The sequence below is a fragment of the Benincasa hispida genome, chromosome 2 (genome assembly GCF_027475165.1).
Source record: "Benincasa hispida cultivar pf3 chromosome 2, pf3_genome.v1.1, whole genome shotgun sequence".
NCBI lineage: Eukaryota > Viridiplantae > Streptophyta > Magnoliopsida > Cucurbitales > Cucurbitaceae > Benincasa > Benincasa hispida.
The window spans coordinates 9,640,953-9,661,860 of record NC_143479.1 but is presented as its reverse complement, the minus strand read 5'-3'; the positions used below and the strand labels follow the sequence as shown (position 1 = coordinate 9,661,860).

Below are 20,908 nucleotides of genomic sequence, written 5' to 3'. Positions count from 1 at the left end.
GACTTAACATTTCGTGGTTCTGTCTTTATACAAACTCTTTTGTATAAAATACCTTCACTCATATGTCTCCACAAGAATGATCAGATCAGATCATTTGTAGTACTTTACCACAATTGTAACAACTACAAAACAGGTCGTATCAGTAGTGTTACTAAGATAAGACATTCAACCCTATCCATATACTACAGACTATTTAAGTTATCAATTAAACATGATCCATTTGTATGTCTCTACATACATGTTTAAGTTACATCAGATAACCTTGGATGTTAGGTTAATGGATTATTGCATGAGTAATATAAAATTAATCAACCATTGATTCAACTAACATAAAACTACGAGGCTTTAAACATATACCCCAGCAATTTTAGTTGTTCGATCCTACTATTAAAAGTTTAGAGGTCCTGGACATTTTTAAAGTCCAATGATCTATAAAACACAAAATTGAAAATTTATGATTTTTTTTTTTATTGGACTCATTTTGATGTTTTTGCAAAATTTTAAACTAAACTACTTAGTGGGGCAAAGAACTTTACCATCCTGTCTCTTATCATCATTTGAGGGGACAATGATGTCCTCTGTTTCGGATTCATTGAATTATTGTATGAAATGATGAAAAGTATGAAGGAAGCATGTGAATAGGTACATACGTAATCTAGATTTATGATCCAGGTCTTCGGTCTTAGTCCTTTAATTTTGTCATTTTTCAAGTTCCTATTGCTGAGAAGTGAGAAGCTCTCTCATTCAGTCGTCCACCGGAGCCTCAAAGTATTTCACAGCTTTTTTAGGAAGTTCACTTTAGACATGAGACTGCTTTTAGTCCTCCATCATCTCAGTTTCGATATTTCATTTTTTATTTTTGGTTTTTAATTTTTAAAAATTAAACTAATAAATACTACTTCCTCTCCTAAGTTTATAGGTTTTGTTGTCTACTTTTTACTAATGTTTTCAAAAAAACTAAGCATAGTTTTGAAAACTAAAAAAATCATTTTCAAAAATTTGTTTTTGTTTTGTTTTTAAGATTTTGACTAGAAATTCAAGTGTTTTTTTAACAAATGTGAAAACTATAATTGAAAAACTAAGAAAAAAACAAGATGATAGATTTTAAAAATAGAAAACAAAAAATAAATTGTTATCAAATGGTGAATAGAGTAGTGAACTCCACTCATTGTTTGATCCAAGAAGTTCGTGGATTCTAGTGCAACTAAAAAATTATCAGTATTGTGTCTTATTAGCTCTTTATACTACAGGTCTTAGGAATTCACAACTTTACACTTCCCTCCATGAATTCCATACGGAAAAGAGATTTTAGTAAACATAGAAGTGTAAGTGGATTAGTAGCGAACTTTGGCCCACACATTAGACCCATCTATATAATATCGGAGACATAGCACATGAACAAGGCAGACCATTCAATTTTCTTTTAGAAAAGCAGCTGTCCTTGAGAAAGAATAACTTTGAATATTAATTAACTGGGAATTGTGGAATGTTTTCCAAGTCTCATAACAGTCAAAGAACTTATAGCAGTGGAACAAAAGACTCTGAAAGTAACTTTATTAAAGAGACATGACAGGAACTAGAAATTGAGGGAGAAATTATTGAAAATATGCTTCTAAAGTTTCAAGCACTTGGAGAGGTTGGTACTTTTTTTCCCTAACATATCCAAATTTTGCCTAACTCATTCACATCTTCTGTCTAACAACTTTTTAACCAAGGATTAATTTTCTCTCAATAATATAATCTTATTAAGATATTTTGAGAATGTTAATTGCTTAATATCATAGTAGAATAAAATTATAACTATAAGAAGAAGTTGTTTGGTGTCGTGGAAAATTCCATTTCAAGTTGATGTGAAAACCTTCTTTTTTCCTGGCTAGATTTCCAATCATCTATCCAAAAGCTTCGAAGTTCGACTTTTGCACTTTTGGACAATATTCCCTTCATAATATATTTTGCAAAAGAAAATTAAAAGAAATTCAGGAAATGATTGGGTGGCATGCTTTAGAATATTTCACAAAAAGAAAGAAAAATAAGCAAATGAGATTTTTTATTTATTTTATTTTTGGAGGGAAGAATTTTGATTTAGGATCCTCGTTGCAATTCTTACCTTTTTTTTTTGGTGGGTAGTGTTAGATATCATAAATATCAGCTAACCAACCATAATTCCATGAAAATAAAACTAGTCATAGCTTCCAGATTCCACAGAATGTTTTCTTTTCTTTGAATCTCTCTGTCTTTTAAATATTTCTATATTTTGATATTCTTTTTACTGTTCAACCATAATCCATTCGATGGTTTTCAAGGTTCTTTTTCCTTTTCTTTTCCAACTAGGATACAACTGGAAGTGGAATTGTATCGTATGGTTTATATTTTTTATGATCTTTTGGATTTTTTTATTATAAAAAAGAATTATAAACACTTCTCTACGTATGGGTTTTTATCATTTATATTTACAAATGTTCTCAAAATCCTAAAATAAGTACTTTTTTTTATTTATAGGGTTGGACTAAGAATTCAAATGGTTCCTAAAATAAATTAAAAACAAGACCAATTGTGGGAACCTTTTTGAAAGTTATAAAGGAAATTGCTATTTCAAATCTGTATGGTGCCATTTAGTGTCTAGAAGAGATTTTCCAAAGCACAACCTTGAGAGACGTACTCATTATATAAATAATAGAAATGGGTGATTAAAACTCAAAGAAAAAGAAAATATTAATCACTTTATCAAGTCATACAAACTTTAGCACTTTTTTTAAAATTCTAGACAATAGAGATGGATGATTAAACCAAAGTGATTCCAACTCAACGTGGATCTCACATTAGAATTTGTTATTAGGAAGGATTATTCACTGCGTTGCCTCTACACTAGGTTTTACCATTTAATATTTTGAGGATTTGTAAACTTGCAGTGGATACTAAGTTGGTCATTTGTCATACACGCATTATGGATTTATAAAATAGGAAAATTATTTTAAGTGTCAAAACTGCTGAAAATATTGTCTATCATGACACTGATAGATACAAATAGTAGGTTTATTGCAAATAAACAATGAAATTTTGCTATATTTGTAAACATTTTAATTCATTTTTTTTTATTTAAAAAGGACCCTTTAAAATATGTAAAATAAACAAAATGGAACTTAATTTTCATCTCAATTTAACTTTAAATATTATGTCAAAACACAACAAATCGTGTAGTTTACTTTTTGACTGAATTTCACAATGAATTCATCTTCCATTTCCAATTCACCCTTATAAACTCCGTTGCTTTCAATTGTTCCTCAAACAATCTGTATCCTCTGTATTCTGTACAACAGACTTTTAACCTTAAAAATGAGAAATAAATGGCCTTGACAAATCCCATAAATTTATTTCACTACCATTTCCCCCATAAACTTCAACATCTCACTTGATTTCATAGTTTTGTGATGTGGTTTCTCCTTTTTTTTCATTATTATTACTGCTAAATTCCTAGCTGATCCCTTAAGCTACCTTCCTGCCAGGCCATTTTATCAGACAGCAAAACTTCCAGGCTTTCATCAAAACGTCAGTACAAGGTTACCTTGTTGTGCGCCAATACGGACGGCTATGCAGCTACAGGACTAAAAGTAGAGGATGACTGCAAACTTGCAGCGTAATCCCTAGCCCATAGGTCGTAATGTACGATCTCCTCAAGGGAAGGTGCCGTGATCAATTCATCTCGATGTTTGTCACATGTTAGCTCCACGACCTTGAAAATATCCAAGTAGCTGATCCTGAAAACATGCGAAACTAAGTATTATTCTGAAAATTCTAAGTAAGAAGTCCTCATATTCTAGACCTAAGGTTGGGTAGTAATGTCAATAAAGCATGGAGTTAAACACATACTTTTCTTCAATAAACATTTCCACCGCCTTCTCATTAGCTGCACTCAAGACTCCGGTCATGGTTCCACCCGCTCGTCCAGCAGCATATGCCAGATCCATGGATGGGTATTTTACATTGTCTGGAGTTTTGAATGTGAGTGAACCTAGCCTGCATCATGTCATTTGAAACAGAGTGAAAAAGATATCAAATGGGGCATAGATAACCATCAAGGATAAGCTCAAGTAACACGACCCAATCCATTAAAAACGAGAGCTTTACGATGACAACAGTCGATAACTTATGGAGTAATTGAAAAACATACTTGCAAAAATCAAGGCGAGGCCAAGTTACTTCAGAGCAGTATAATCTCTCTGGCCATGTTATGGTGTATAGGATGGGCAATCGCATATCAGGCCAGCCCAATTGTGCTAAAACAGATGAATCCTGGAGACAGGGAGAAGATGCTCAAGTTTTTAGCTCCCTCTACGTGTTAACATTTGTTTCGTATTGAAATTAATTATTACTGCAGAATGGTACAGACCTGTGTTTCTACCATTGAATGTATGATAGATTGCGGGTGGATTACAATTTCAATGTTATCATATTCAGCTCCAAATAAATAGTGTGCTTCAATGACTTCTAGACCCTGTCGAAAAGTGAAACCTATCTTGTTACAGGCAACCTAACAACAGATATATGAGTGTTTTTTATTTGAAACTTGAATTGCAAACGAGATGAACGAAACCTTGTTGAAAAGAGTGGCAGAGTCGACAGTGATCTTCTTTCCCATGCTCCAGTTAGGATGCTTTAAAGCATCTGCAACTTTGACGTCCTTCAACTTTTCAACTGGTAAGTCCCTGTCATTAATAGCCTCAATAAATGCTCTATTTGTAGCATCAATTTAGAGAATGCATACACATATATATACACAAATATGTGTGAACAACTGTAAAAAGAACTTTTCGAACTAATTTCAACTGATCTCTCCAAAGCTTGTAATTTATAAACAAAAATAATGAATTCATACTGTAACATATTCGAGGGAAAACAAAATGCATGTCTGAAATTGTGTATAAGAAATAATCATTCAAAAAATAACACAAGAAATTAACAGGAAAAAAAAAACATTTTTGATCAACGATCTGCAGGAGTATGATATAAGATATTCAATTATTCAACTCAGTAACTTATACCAAAGTTTTTATATAAATGAATACCTGAAAGCCCCACCAGATGCAGTCAGAATAATACGGCGAAGTGCACCCTCGGGCAATCCCTGAAGACACTGGAGATAGACATATCCGTAAGATCCTCCCGGAGAATTGTAGGGCAGAATACATATAGGGCAACAGATTAATCAATTGACATAGGATATCCAGCCTCTAACTATGTAAGCAACATCAGTTGATACTTGATAGAAGCAAAAATACTTTGTCAACACAAGTTCCCATCAACGAATTCATTACATACCTGGAATATTGCTGAATGTTCTGAATCAGCGGGAAGGATCTTGACATTGTGCTTGTGGGCAAGGGGAAGAACAAAGGGACCACCAGCAATCAAAGTCTCTTTATTCGCCAAGGCTATGTCTTTCCCAGCTTCAATTGCAGCAACAGTAGGCTAAAGAAAGACACTAAGTTCAGCTTCTAGGCACTGTTGTTCATCTATAAGTTTTCAGCTAACAAAATGAGGTGCTGACAACCAGGCAGCATTCTCATTGTGCTAAACATACAATTATGATATCAGGTATCTAATCTCCTGAAGTGATGATCCCAAAAGAACAACTGTTATTCCTACTGAGATTTAGGAATTTCAGGTGGAATGTTCTTGTGAGAAACACGTGTGTAGGTATAACTATATTCCTTAGACAATTAAAAAGTCGGAGTACCTTTAGTCCAGCACAACCTACTATTCCTGTAACAACAGTGACTGCGTCTGGGTGCCTTGCGACCTGAATGTTTTTTTAAAAACGTGGTTTAAAGGATGTAAATGGCTTTCATCAGTTAGTCTTTTAACAAAGACTAGACAGGGTAGAATACCTCAATTACTCCCTGCTCGCCAGGGATAATCTCAGGCTTCTCGTCAAGATCAGCCAAAGCCTCTTTGAGCTCATCAACTAAGGACTCATTTCTTACAGCAACTAACTGGGGTTTAAATGTTTTCACCTGAGCCATAGAAGATCATATTAGTTAGCAAAGAACTTCAGCCTTCAAGTATGAGGCTAAATAAATTAAGTTCTTGGCTTGGATGGTCCTTTTCATCCTTTCCCATCAGAGATAAAGAACCAAATCATCCATATAATAAGTGATCTACTTTAAACTACGCCGTATTGCTATGGTTGGGTATATAGATATTTTGTTTAGATTCTATTAACAAAATCATCACTGTATAGTAGTTAGATGGTGGTTTCATATTCAAGACATGTATTCACCAAGCTGAAACAAATAATTCCACACAATATCACACCACATACGAATACCTGATCCGCAAGGAGAGTTACATTAGAGCCAGCTGCAAGTGCCACAACTCTAAATTTCTCAGGGTTCTCTGCCACAATATCCAGTGTCTGTAGAACCACAAATTGTAAGTAAGAAACTGTTGAGGGACTAACAAGTAATTTGGAAAAAAAAAAAAAAAATTGTTGATTCTTTCAATCTTTTTCCTGAAAGAGACATGTCTTCTCTTCTCTTGAGACAAAAAATATTAATTGTGGACAGAAGAAAAGAGTTTTGTCTTGCTCTAGCAGATGTCAAATCTCACATACTTGAGTTCCAATGGAACCAGTGGATCCTACTATGGAGATAGGCTTCTGGCCTTCCCATTTCTTATATCCCGGCTCCGTAACTGCTCGTCCAGGCCAAGCTGGAGGAGGAGGAGGCTGTGAAGAACAGTGAATTCTTTTATGAACTATGGTTCTGCAGTCCTTAATGGATGATGCACCTGAGAATAAAAAAGCGTCACATTCAAACGCTGTTTAAAGTGAATAAAACAATAGTCCATCAGCATATTTAAAGGTGTTGGAATCAAACTAGAGATCTACGGCCCTAAGAGCCCCTTCTCCAGGTTCAGATTTATTTAACCACTCCTGAATCTTTTCACAAGACAATAAAAGAACTAAAATAATAAACGATTGCGTCATACTCCGAACATATTCTAATCCTAAAGAATGAGCCAAACTCAAGCACAATTTCTTATTCACAAATTTCAAGAGTATTCTGATGAATCAGTCAAATTTTAGGGGAAAAGACTCAGATAATCAAAATTCTAAAGTACATAAAAAAAATCCAAATAGTTAAACCAAAAGCGAAAACGTTCCCGGTTGTTAGGCAGCGAAGAGTTAAAAATCAAGAATAAACTACTGGCGATGTGTTGGTAGGTGGCAATGCCGCAGCTAACCAGTCCAGGACTCCAGTAAAAGAAACTGATTCTCAAAAGGAAGAAAAAAGCAATCATCTATCTGTTTCCTCAATTTGTTCTGCTCAGCAACAGCAAACCAGAAAATCATGAAGCAAGAAAAAGAGAAGAAAGACGGAGAGTGAACAAACCTTGAAGCTTGGTGAGGTGTCTTGACCTGGAGGAGTCCAGGAAGGAAAGTGCCTTGATTTCAGGCGGAGCAAGAACATTCAACGCCATTAGAACTGAAAATTGAAGAGGAAATGGAAGGAAGATCTGGCGAAGAGCTGTTGTTTACAGAAGAAGAAGAAGAAGAAGAAGAAGAATTGTGCCAATTGAAGAAAGTGACAAAGTTTCTGTTGAAGCTTTGAGGATCGTGCCGGATTATGTGTGGTGGAGGAGACGGCAAAAGCTTGTTTTGTTTTTGGTTTTTATTTTCTAATTTATTTTATTTTGTTAATTAAAATTTAGAAGAGAAGAAATTAGAATATGACCAAAATGGAATCAACGCTCAGCACTTGCAATTTTTTCGTTGTATTATTCCCTCCTTTCCTCCATAAATTCAACTCCCTTTTACTTTCTCCCACTTCATTAATTAATGAAAAATTACTTTTTCGTCCTCATTTTTTTATTTAGTTTTGATTGAGCATTTATTTTGTTTTACTATTTTTCATCATTATTAAAATTAATTTCATTGGAATGATAATATTTTTACTGACATCAATTTATATGGTCAACTTTAAGCCTTAAAGTTTGATCTTCCCCTCTACATATTATAAAAAATATTTTTTTATTTAATAATATTTTAAATTAATTAATAAATATTAAAGTCGGATTGAAGTAAATGTTTAATTAAAAAAACTGAAGTTAAAAGTATAAAATATTGAAACAAATTGACCAAATTAAAACAAAACTCAAATTTCAAAGGTAAAATAGTAACATTCTGAAATTTATAGATTAAATTGAAATTAAACTCAAAACTTAAATACGGAAGATATACCATTTTGAAATGTATCGACCATATGAAAATTAGACGAGACCAAAAAGATAATTTCTCATTAATTAAAAAATATTTAATTATTATCATGATTCGACAAATATTTAAAATGGTAATTAATGTCTTATTTATTTAACTATGTTGTAAGTATATTCAATTTTATATAATATTTATGTCACCATCTTTGGTCTGGCTGTTTTTCTCTTGCTTTTTCTAGTGATCCTTTTTGGGGGAAAAATTGTATATATGTAACTCTCCATATTTGGATTGAAGATTTGTGTTGAGCTTTTTATGATTAAAAAAAAGTTAATTAACTTACTTAATTAGGCTTGCTATCTTTTTTTATACTACAATATAATAAATAGAGTCGAGATTCAAATCTTTTATTTCTAATGTAATATAATAACTATATGTTCATGAATAATAATAGATCTGTGTTTCGAATTTTCGTTTTTAATGAAAATTTGTGAGCTCCCACCCCGAACAAATTGAAACTTTTTTTTAATTATTATTTCTCAAGGATAAGATTTAAAACATTAATAAAAGCTACTATTCTTGTTTGGTTAGAAACACGAGGGAGATGGAAAATGATGTTTTTCATTCTCATGTGAGAGTGTGCCTCTTACTTTTCTAAGTTTCTTTCTGTATTGTTCTTGTATCCTATCCGTGGGTCCCTCTAGTTTCATTTAATTTGTTTTGAGTTAGGTTTACTTTGATTATTAATATATATTTTTCTATATTAAATTAGAATTAAATTATAATTTTAGTCCGTATTGTGGTAGATCTCTAACATATTCAACATTTTAAAATCAACAAATTTATTATCCATAAAATTAAATTATGTACTTAGATCATTAATTTTGCGTACAATAGGTCTGTGAATTTTATAGACTATTGAATATCTCAGCTGTAAGACCTACCTCACCCTTCCCTTTACGTACGTGAATTAGACCCTTGCTCGGGATCAGGCAACTTTGAATCAATCAATGAATGAAAAGAAAGTGCTTACCATGAAATAGAAAGGGAGGACATATTGATTCGAGGACCCATTGGTCAAAGGAAAGGGGAGATCTTGATATCGAGACGGAGTCGTAAGGGACCTTTGAGACATAAAATTGAAAGTATTAGAACTTATTTATTTGATATCTTTTAAACTTTCATGAATTTCTTGAATTAAAAGTTCATGGACCTAATAGAAACTTTGTAAAGTTCGATAACCTATTTGATACCTTCACTCATAAACTAATGCAATAACTTCATTAGATAACCAATATGAGCAAGCTCTACAATAAGCAATGATTAATATATGATATCATAATTTCAATTTTACGAATATATCGATAAAATATCGATATTGATGAGTATTATTGTAAAAAAATATCGATATTGATGAGTATTATTGTAAATAAAGAAATTTATAAAAATAAATTAGTTAAATTATAATTAATTTATTTTTACTTTCAGACAAAGTTATTGATCATAATATTAGTATTCACATTCAAATTGAGATTAATATAGGATAATCTTGTTTTATTTGTAATTATAAAAGATATTGAAGATGTTAGTTAATTCTTAATAGTCAAAAACTATAATTTATGGATATATAAATGTATCAATAAATATTTATAATCCTTGACGGTAATTGACATGTATTCACTAGTCTACGTGATTTATTAGACAAATAACAATTGTATTGATCAAATTTAAACTTATAACAAATGTTATGGATGGATTTTGGAATCAAGGGTATGCAGTCAAAGGAGAGCATGAAAAGAATGAAAGTGTGGGTCGAAGAAAAGCTGGGTCTGGTCGGCCTCGGTCGTTGCCAAGGCTAAGCCTTGTATGTGAGCCCAAAGGCCAAAGACCCAGCATAAGCTACGCCTAAAAGGGATGAAACACTAGAGCCTGGCAAGGATGTTGGGCTAGTGGGCCTCAGCCCAAGAGAGTCCATAAGCAACCTGCCTAATCATAAACCCTGATCAGATAAGGAATAGGAGAAGGATTGAAGCCTGTAAATACATCATTATAACTTCATATGAGATAACTTAAAATTCTTACTTATTCTTTATTTTATAACTCTATTATTGACTAAGGCATCATAGCTTTTTTTTTTTTTTTTTTTTTTTTGCAAGTCCTCTCTTCCATAAATTATAAATTTACCGTTGTTGTCACGTGGAGGTCAGATACGTTTTTCTTTCGTTTGTAGAGACGAGAGTGATCTACTAATAAAAAATTAAGAAATTTTGTAACTTTAAAAGAAATAAAGGTTATGATGGCTTACTTCCCATAAATCATGATAAAAAAGAAATTTTGAAGATGAAAGTCATGGGTGAAGCAGATCCTCATGACCAAAATCAAAAGAAACCAACATGTTGAAGAGCCAAGGTCGAATTTAAAACAACTTAGATTGGACCAAGGCTGAGACTACTAAGGCACAAATTAAGACAACCAATGTCGAGACTGAAGCAACCAATAATGAGACCAAATAGCCAAAGCCAAGGTTGTGGCCGAGGCCAAGGTTAATAGTGTCGAGACAAAGGATATCAAACTAATGCCAAGGAGACCAAGTTGAAAGGAATATAGGTTGAGGCGACCAATGCCGAGGCCGATGAGACCAAATTGAGGCAAAGAATCAAGTATGAGGTTGAGGCTCAAAATTATTAATGAAGCGTGAAGTTATGATCAAAATTTCACAGGGGGATGACCGAGGCCAACCCTAAGCACATCAAGGAACAATATCTTCACCATCCAAACACACCGCGCACTATAAAAGATGACAGAGATTGAGACCGAGGCCGACCTCAAGCACATAAGGCTAGAGATCACCAAATCCTAACTTCTAGGAGGTTGTAAGAACCCTAAGTATCCAAGGTTGAGGTTGAGGTCGATACCGAGGCTAACTTGTTGAGATCGAGGCCAAATTAATCAACATGATCACGAAGCAGCACAAGAAACAATATACCCAAGTGGGGTCTATAATGTTAATTGATAAATACAAAATAGCCAAACCTCGAGATCCAAAGATTGTTATAAGTGATTTTGGGCCAAATGATGTAATTAACATCTAGCACAAATAGAAAGGACAAAGTCAAAAAGAAGCATGACACGAGCTGAAAGTAGCAACTAAGAACAAAAGTGGACTTAGGAAAAGAAGGTTGGCTTAAGCCCAGCCCAAGCCAGCATGCTCGACCTCAGTTGAGACTGAGACCAACCCTTACCAAATGCCTAACAAGTGCAAGTTTTACACAAATCTCGGTCCAAGAGATCATCTTAGGCTCGGAGTATTGCCAAAAAAAGACACTCGGTCGAGGTCGACCCTTGCCAAATGCCTAATGGGGCAAGTTTTATGCATACCCTAACCTAAGGGATCATTTTAGCATTGGGATATAGTAAAAGGAAGACGTTCAACTGAGGGCAAGGTCGACCCTTACCAAATGCTTAATGGTTTAAGTTTTACGCATACCCCGACCCAAGAGATCATCTTAGGTTTAGAGTATTCTCAAAAGAAGACATTCAGCCTCGGCCAAAACTGGGGTTGACCCTTACCAAGCATAAAATTAGACGCTCATCTTGACCTATTAGGTTATCTAACTAACATGAAGTGACTCCAAATAATGGCATACATTTACACATGGCAGTGACTCCAAACAACAATGGCGATGACAAGTACAAAAAAAGACATGAGCAAGATACAATTTCATGTGGTGGAGTTAGTTATGAGAACTCAATGGGAGTGATTATGAGTGAGATATAATGAGAGTGCTAAATATGTGTCAAACTAATTGGGATACAACGGTGCACTTGCTGATCCACACCATAAGAAAAAAAAAAGGGAAATAGTTCATCTTCCCCTTTGTTCTTTTTGCTATATTGATAAATGTTTGGGAGTGGGATATGATGAAGGTGCTATGAGTATGTCAACCTAGTTGAGATACATTGGTGCACCTACTGAACCACACCCTAGGAAAAAAAGCAAAAGAGGCAAAAGGTTCCAGAATGATGGAATTCTCTAGCTTTTTAAACCAGGAAATTTTTACTCCATATGGTTTAATATGAGAACAATGTGGATTGAAGATTATCTTGATAAAATAAAGATGTCAACAACATTTAGCATTTTTTATGGACATTTTTGAAGAAATCTATGTTTCACTAATGATAGGAATATATTCGAATAAAGTTGATGCCTAACAAATATGCAACCGTATCATCTTAAAATTCTATCAATTGATGAAGTTTTGACTTAGAGCTGTGCAAAATAGAAGGCCAAGGGTGATTCTGTGAATAGGGAAGCCGAGGTCGACCCAAGTCAATGGGAGGTCGAGGCCGACCGTATGAATAGAGAAGTTGAGACCGATCCAAACAAAAAGGAGGTTGAGGTTGACCTAAGTTAAAAGGAAGCCGAGACCGACCAAACAAAAGGTAAGTTAAGGTCGACCCAATCAAGCAATGAAATAAAGATCCATTCATTCATTGATAAAGGCATACAACAAGTACAAAGAATGAGAAACTAAACATCCAAAGAAATAACAAATACGAAACAAAGATAAAACCAGCAAATAGAACAACATAACAGTTAAGAAGAGCCCCAAGCATTAGCATCAACATTATTATTAAGGGAGTGAAAAGAATAAAGGATCTTTGTGCAGGGTCTTAAAATCCTGAGTCAGAATCCTGATTTTGGTACAGGTTTCAGTTTTCATAAATTTTTGTTCAAGATACGCAGTGTTAGAAAGAAGAGATTCAACTCTCTTAAGTTTAGTCTAAAGAGTTGATATGTTGGCTTTGGAAGATTGAAGGTCTTCCTGAGAGTCATAGAAAAGATGGTTGAGGCGAGTAATTTAGATTAAGCCTGGGCTAATTCTTCACGAAGTATGCGAATTCCATCAAATAGATGATACATTTAGCCATGCTCATGGTTGAAGTAGAAATACTGAAGAAGGACTAAGGAAAGAAAGACAAAGGAGACCTTTCAAATTTAACAAACTAAAATGACCGACCCTACCTTAGCAAAAATTGAGGACAACCGAAAAACAAAGGGGCACCAAGGGAAGAACTTAAAAAATAGAAGATGATCAAACCGTAAGGGGAAGCAAGTCCAAGAGAAACTAGTATGTGTTATTGAACTAAAGTAAGACCAAGATGATGAGATTCATCAAGGCGACAAACAAAGTCCAAGAAAGAAGCTGTAACGACCCTAGTTTCCTACAACATTCTAGGACGCTACTTCATGCATGCATAGACTCAATTGTACAATGTCTTTTAAATCATCAAATTAAAGAGCCAAGATTTTATTTAATAATGCTCAAACGAGCAACGATGGGAAAACATAATTAAATAATAATGAATAAAGCTAAAGAAAAATAAATAAAATAATTTACTAGGCGGGGTACCCCTAACTTCTACTAAAACAATTGTTTGAAATTAAATAGTCAAATAATAAGATTGATATATTTTGTATAAAAGTGAAAGATGCCTAACTCCTAAACCAGAATTCAAAACATAATACTATATGCGGAAGCAGTGAAACGTCCTAATGGCCAGGTCACAGATCTCTCTTGTCATGCGCAAGTCTGTCATTACTTTTACCTAAAAAATAGGGAGAGAAAAGGGTGAGTATAAAAATATACTCAGTAAGTGGCCCACTACTGGGCCCACTCAGTGACTTATTAGTTTATCCATTGGACCAAAAATACACAAAGGAATCATCATAAACATAGGCATAGGCGTAGGCATAAGTGGCAAACCCGAAGGCACGCTTTCATAAGTAGTAACTCAAAGGTCACAGCATAATTACAAGTGGTGATCCCAAAAAGGACACCATACATAAACATAGGGTGTGGCCCGAAGGCTCACACATACGATGTGCATGGCCCAATGGTACACTAACAGTCACTAAAATCTCATCTGGACATAAGCTTATAAACATCCAGTACATAATTAAACATAAGCATGCAATCAAGGCCATGACTCAACATTAAACTTTAACACCATTCCCCATACTTCAATCAACTGCTTCACAGTCTACTCATAACTCATACATCAATACTTACCCATAACTCATACTCATAACTCATACATCAGTACTCAACATCAGGTCTTAACACATTATATAACCCATATATCACTACTCAACATTAGGCCTTAACACATTATATAACTCATACATCAGTACTCAACATTAGGCATTAACACATTATATCTGTGCTTCAACCTTATCACAGTATCCTTTAATCCTTATGTCCAAATTCATCACAGCAAGAATACTCCAAATTCAACACATCGAATTCAACACAAAACCCATAGCAGATTTCATCACAGTTCTACATATGAAATAAAAATATTTCACAGCAAGCCTAACAACATCCTAGGGCAACCAGCAGTAACCTCAGGATAATGCACTGTCCCAAAACAAGACCTTACTCCGCTCGAGAACTCCCTTCGCCGACACATGTTCCTGAAACCAATAACAAATTAGGCCCAAGAACCCCAAAAGACAGTGAGCTGCCAAAAGGGGACCGAAACTTACCCTGAGCAGTAGGATCAAGCGAAACCAACCGCGAATTGGCAACAACCGACACTGTTCTGGTGTGCAAAATGAATGAGGGGAGCTCTGACGCGCATTGGGCTTCGACTATCGACGTGCGGCGGACGAACAGCAGCGCGGAAGAGAAGCTCGACGTGGCTGGGACTCGCGTGGACGAGTAGCTCGACGCGGCTGGGCCTACCTACTGCTTACATCTGAAGCATATCCTTGTGTCAATCAGACAGCGTCCCCCATGACGCTTTCCACACGACTTGTATATCGGCCTTTCCCTCCAAACTCCTCCTGAAGTCGTAACCTGACATTGAGCATGCCCTACTGGCCTGCTTGTACTCTGGACCTTCTGCGGAGGTCCCGAAGCTTTCTGCTCAACCTTCCTCTTGAAGACCGATTCCTCCATCAAGGACTTCATAAACTCTATCCCTGAAGGACAATCCACGCGTTCTACCGCTCGGAAGGCTGCGACGTAGGTGGGAGGCTCCAGGACTTGCATGATGCCTCACACCCCATCTCGGAGTCCTTGTACAAACCTCTCAACCCTCTTTGCTTCGGTAGACACCAAGTCAGGGGCAAAACAAGACAATTTATCAAACTCCTCTTCATACTCTTTCACTGTCATGGTTCCCTGCTTCAACTTCATGAACTCAGCCTGCTTGTTGTACCTCACATGAGCAAAGAAGTACTTCTCATAAAACCGCTCATTAAACTGATCCCACGTGGCTTGGCCTCCACCGTCTTCTATCATTCTCTCAGTCGAGCGCCACCAACGCTTGGCATTGTCGATGAGGACGAAAGCGACACACTGCAGCTTCTGCTCCTCTGGACACCTCATGTACTGGAAGATCCCCTCAACAATGAACAACCACAATTCTGCATTTGTGGGGTCTTTTAAGGATTCGTTAAACGTAGGAGAATCGTATTTCTTGAAATCTCGCAGGTATCCAGCTTCCAACGAAGGGCCTGCCATGGTCCAACTTGTGGCTCTATCCTGATTCTGAACTGGTGGTAACGGGGCCGACGAGGATGGCGCCTGCTGTGATTGTACGTGTTGGGCGATCTATTCGGCCACCATGCCCCTTAGCTGTCCCACCACGGCCTGCGTGACGACGTTCCCAATAGTCGCAGCCATAGTCATATATTCTACTGGGATTTATGAGGACGACAATCCTGGTAGGGGTACAGTCAAAGCTCGAGGCCCGCTTCTTGGTTTAATTGTAACGACCCAACCCCCTAGGACCTAGGTAAGGCCATTACTAAAATAAATGTATGCAAAGAATTTAAAACGACGCTCAGTCATTTGAAATAAATGCTAATTAAAAACAAGAGAAGTTCAAAAGACACTTATTAAATGCAATTGTTAAAAACAATAATAGGGTACCCATAAATCATAAAGGTTAATAAATACATATGAAAAACAATTCTTAATAATAAGTTTCAAACATCAAAACTAAACATTAAGGGAAATATGAAAAAAAACTCTAAATCTCATGATGCGGAAGCGTAAAAAGAACTAGTTCCAGTGGCTCGATCATGAATTTCGCTGCGCCATCGCCGATGCATCTCTACCCTTACCTGAAACATCAACATAAGAAAGAATGAGTATAAAATACTCAGTAAGTAACCCCACCCGTGGGGTCAGGCTAGGCATCTATGTCCTCTAGATACCCACATATGGCACATAAATACATGTAACATATTAGAGACTGAGTCTTATCCTATTGTAGTTAAGTATGCCCACAAAACTAGTGGATTCCCGAAGGAAACACAAAACTGGTGGATTCCCGAAGGAAACACAAAATGGTGGATCCCGAAGGAAACACAAACTGGTGGATCCCGAAGGAAACACAAACTGATGAATCCCAAAGGAAACACAAACTGGTGAGCATCTAACTAATCAATGAGGATATTCACACAGTCTTAACGTGCTAAGATTCAACATTGTACGGTTCTAAAGCATACATAAAAATCCTTAATACCATGGCTGCATCACATACCTATAATTCTTAACAACATATTATACATCATCCATGTATAACTTATATCATAAATCCACAACATACAAGTATGACTCAACGCCAACAGATCAGACATCGAAATATGAAAACACATACTATCACATACTAACGATCAAGCACTTAGGTGTGTATGTAAAAAAATCAGAATTTGTGCTAGAACATACTTGGATTCAAGTTATACTGTCAATCAACATGCTAACATTTACCATAACATACACTTATCATGCTAGCATACAACTAGAGCCTGGCCCATGGGCAGTTCTAGTGATAGGATTACTTACCTCGAAGTCAAGTTCAGATATTAATCCAAGCTAATGCTCTTCAACAAAATAGACCTTGAATTAAGTCCCTCAAACGAAACTTGCAAAATTTCGACTCCAAAATTTCCTCTTAGCAGATTTTAGAACTCATATTAAAACGTCAATCTGAACATGATTTTAGTCCCAAATTAGTAACATAATTTTCTTATAGGTACCCTTAACCCAAAAGACAAACAGCCCAACTACTCACCCAAACTTAACAATTCCTGACGAAAAATCAGTCTCCTCCTCGATGAGCAACGTCCTCAAAATCCTCTGAATATCGCTTCTGCAAGACCAAACTTAATGGATTTTAACCCAAAATTATTCCAAAACAAACCACACCCAAACTTCCAAGAAAACACCTAAAACTAAGAATCTTACCCAAAAGAGATGTGACAGCAACCGCGACGACAGTAGGAGCTGGGCGGCGTTGGACGAAGAAGCGACGCCGGATGACAAGACAGATCAGCAACGACATTGAACCCACGATCTTCGATCTGGCACCCACGGACGGTTGAAAGTCGACAATGACCATCACAGCGTAAGCATAGCATGCGAAACCCCAGTGCAAAGGGCCGGCGGCGAGGTGAGGCACAGACACGTGACTGAGAAGGGAGAGGTCGCGCGGTTTGGGTCGCCGATGCTCGCGGACGGCACCATTAGGCAAGGGTTGCTGAGTGAGAAAAAGATGTGAGCGGCTAGGATTCGTGGCTGGCGGTGGACGTTCAGTGTCCGATCTGGGCGGCATTCGAGCGAGGCGGCGGGCGGCGTTCGGGTAAGATGGCTGTGAGGGAGATGGGGTGCCTTTTTTATTTTTTTTTTAAAAAAAACTAATAATAATAATAATAATAATAATAATAAAAGGAAAATAGTATATCTCTAATTAAATCCTTTCCTTAACCCACTTTATACTATCTAATCCCTTTCCTTTTTCCAAAAATAATTAATTCATGTCATAACTTTTCAAATTGAATAATTTTTTAATAATTTCCACGACAACACTTAAATCCTCGCATTTATACTTTAAATTCAGAATTCCAAACATGCCCTTCAACTAAGGACAATTACAAAAGGGAAAAGTTTTACATTATTAATAAATAAATAAAAAGGTGTGGGATGTTACACTAACCCTCTCTGCCAGGTTGACCCAGAGGGGTCACGAGGTGGCAGGTCTCGCACTTCTTGGCTCTACACCTTGGGTTCTTGCAGGTCGGGGTCCCGCTCCCCAACTACCTTCCTGCCTCCACCGCCCCTTCTTCTAGTTCGTGGTGCCATATCTGGTGATCACACGCAGCACTTTAATACACACTAGCAGAGTAAACCATCAAATGACAACACACAAGTAGGATTCCATGTATATATAATTCCCTAAAGGTTTTTAAAACAACATACCTGGCGATGACAAAAGATCCATTTGTGGCCATAAGGAACAGATTAGACTCACGATGTAAGTCAGTCTACAGAACCTAAAACTTAGGCTCTGATACCAACTGTAATGCCCTAGGCCTAGAATTCGGAGCAGGATTCGGAATCCGGATTCGGCCCCTAATGGCCAGGTCACGGATCTCTCTTGTCATGCGTCAGTCTGTCATTACTCTTACCTGAAAAATAGGGAGAGAAAAGGGTGAGTATAAAAATATACTCAGTAAGTGGCCTACTACTGGGCCCACTCAGTGACCTATTAGTTTATCCATTGGACCAAAAATGCACAAAGGAATCATCATAAACATAGGCATAGGCGTAGGCATAAGTGGCAAACCCAAAGGCACGCTTTCATAAGTAGTAATTCAAAGGTCACAGCATAATTACAAGTGGTGATCCCAAAAAGGACACCGTACATAAACATAGGGTGTGGCCCAAAGGCTCACACATACGATGTGCATGGCCCAATGGTACACTAACAGTCACTAAAATCTCATATGAACATAAGCTTATAAACATCCAGTACATAATTAAACATAAGCATGCAATCAAGTCCATGACCCAACATTAAACTTTAATACCATTCCCCATACTTCAATCAACTGTTTCACAGTCTACTCATAACTCATACATCAATACTTACCCATAACTCATACTCATAACTCATACATCAGTACTCAACATCAGGCCTTAACACATTATATAACCCATACATCAGTACTCAACATTAGGCCTTAACACATTATATAATCCATACATTAGTACTCAACATTAGGCCTTAACACATTATATCCATGTTTCAACCTTATCACAGTATTCTTTAATCCTTACGTCCAAATTCATCACAGCAAGAATACTTCAAATTCAACACATCGAATTCAACACAAAACCCATAGCAGATTTCAGCACGGTTCCACATATGAAATAAAAATATTTCACAGCAAGCCTAACAACATCTTAGGGCAACCAGCAGTAACCTCAGGATGACGCACTGTCCCAAAAAAAGACCTTACTCCGCTCGTGAACTCCCTTCACTGACACACGTTCCTGAAACCAATAACAAATTAGGCCTAAGAACCTCACAAGACAGTGAGCTGCCAAAAGGGGATCGGAACTTACCCGAACAGTAGAATCAGGTGAAACCAACCGCGAATTGGCAACAACCGACATTGTTCTAGTGTGCAAAACGAACGAGGGGAGCTCTGACGCGCGTTGGGCTTCAACTATCGACGTGCGGCGGACGAACAACGGCGCAGAAGAGAAGCTCGACGCGACTAGGACTCACGCGGACGAGTAGCTCGGCGCGGCTGGGCCTCGCACGGAACGGAAGAAGACGGCGCGAAAGAGGCTCGCGCGGCTGAGACGGATAGCCTGCGTCGGGTCGAGCGGCGAGCGAATCAGAAGAGGAGGCGAGTGGCTTCGACTATGCACCTTGTCGACGCACGGAGAAACGACCGACGAAGGGCTGCCGCAGTCGACGACGACGAAGGTGACTGTAGTAGGGGGGGCAGCTGGAGGAAGAAGAAGAAGAAGAAGAAAGAAAGAAAGAAAGAAAGAAAGAAAGAAAGAAAGAAAGAAAGAAAGAAAATGGAAAAAAGAAAACCCTTTCTTTTTTTTTTAAACAAAATAACTTTGGGACATTATAGGGGACGTTACAGAAGCTACGCTAGAAGATCCTGTATAGGTACGAGGTACTGCACATAAAAAATAGTAGGATTAGAAACTAGGGGGACAAACAAAGTCCCCCTTAGAAACTAGGATTAGAAAATTGAGGACAACCGAAAAACAAAGGGGGCACCAAAGGAAGAACTTAAAAAATAGAAGATGACCAAACCGTGAGGGGAAGCGAGTCCAAGTGAAACTAGTATGTGTTATTGAACTAAAGTAGGACCAAGACGATGAGATTCATCAAGGCTACAAACAAAGTCCAAGAAATAAGCTATGCTGGAAGATCCTGTATAGGTACGAGGTACTGCACATAAAAAATAGTAGGATTAGAAAAATGAGGAATCGAGCAAGGCAACTCCAATAAGGGAAAAAAAATGAAAACAACTTATTGTATTCTCTAAACCCTGTTGAAACTGCATAATGGGAGCCTTCTGAGACAAAAGAGAGTTAGTTCTCGCTAACCCAAAACTAGTTATTTTTGCAATTATTTACTGAGGAGAGACCATTTAAGATAATTCCACTTGTTAGGAACAATTTGAGCTAGGGTTAGTTGAACCAATGCCAGGAAACTTTGGAGGAAAAGTCCAATTGATTTCCATTAGAATAATCATCAAAATCATCAAAGGTGCCTAAGCAATAGTTATCATCACTAGTCAGGTGAAAGCAATTTCAAATAGCAAGATACAGAAAAGAATAAAGTGCAAAGGAAAGAAGACCCAGCTTA

General features: G+C 36.8%; 2 protein-coding genes across 2 annotated transcripts; both read right to left on the bottom strand.

Annotated features, from left to right (window-relative positions):
• Positions 1–3,203: 3,203 nt before the first annotated feature.
• Positions 3,204–7,787, bottom strand: DXR (1-deoxy-D-xylulose 5-phosphate reductoisomerase). Its single transcript, XM_039024602.2, has 12 exons — positions 7,392–7,787; positions 6,611–6,786; positions 6,326–6,412; positions 5,886–6,011; positions 5,735–5,797; positions 5,317–5,466; positions 5,064–5,131; positions 4,592–4,703; positions 4,388–4,492; positions 4,169–4,290; positions 3,868–4,014; positions 3,204–3,755 (listed from the first exon to the last, which is right to left on the bottom strand). Exons 1-12 carry the CDS (start codon positions 7,477–7,479, stop codon positions 3,587–3,589), a joined length of 1,413 nt encoding a protein of 470 aa, XP_038880530.1. The 5' UTR covers positions 7,480–7,787; the 3' UTR covers positions 3,204–3,586.
• A 7,489-nt stretch (positions 7,788–15,276) lies between these two features.
• LOC120071955 (uncharacterized) lies at positions 15,277–15,744 on the bottom strand. Its single transcript, XM_039024389.1, has one exon. It carries the CDS (start codon positions 15,742–15,744, stop codon positions 15,277–15,279), a length of 468 nt encoding a protein of 155 aa, XP_038880317.1.
• Between the last annotated feature and the right edge of the window lie 5,164 nt (positions 15,745–20,908).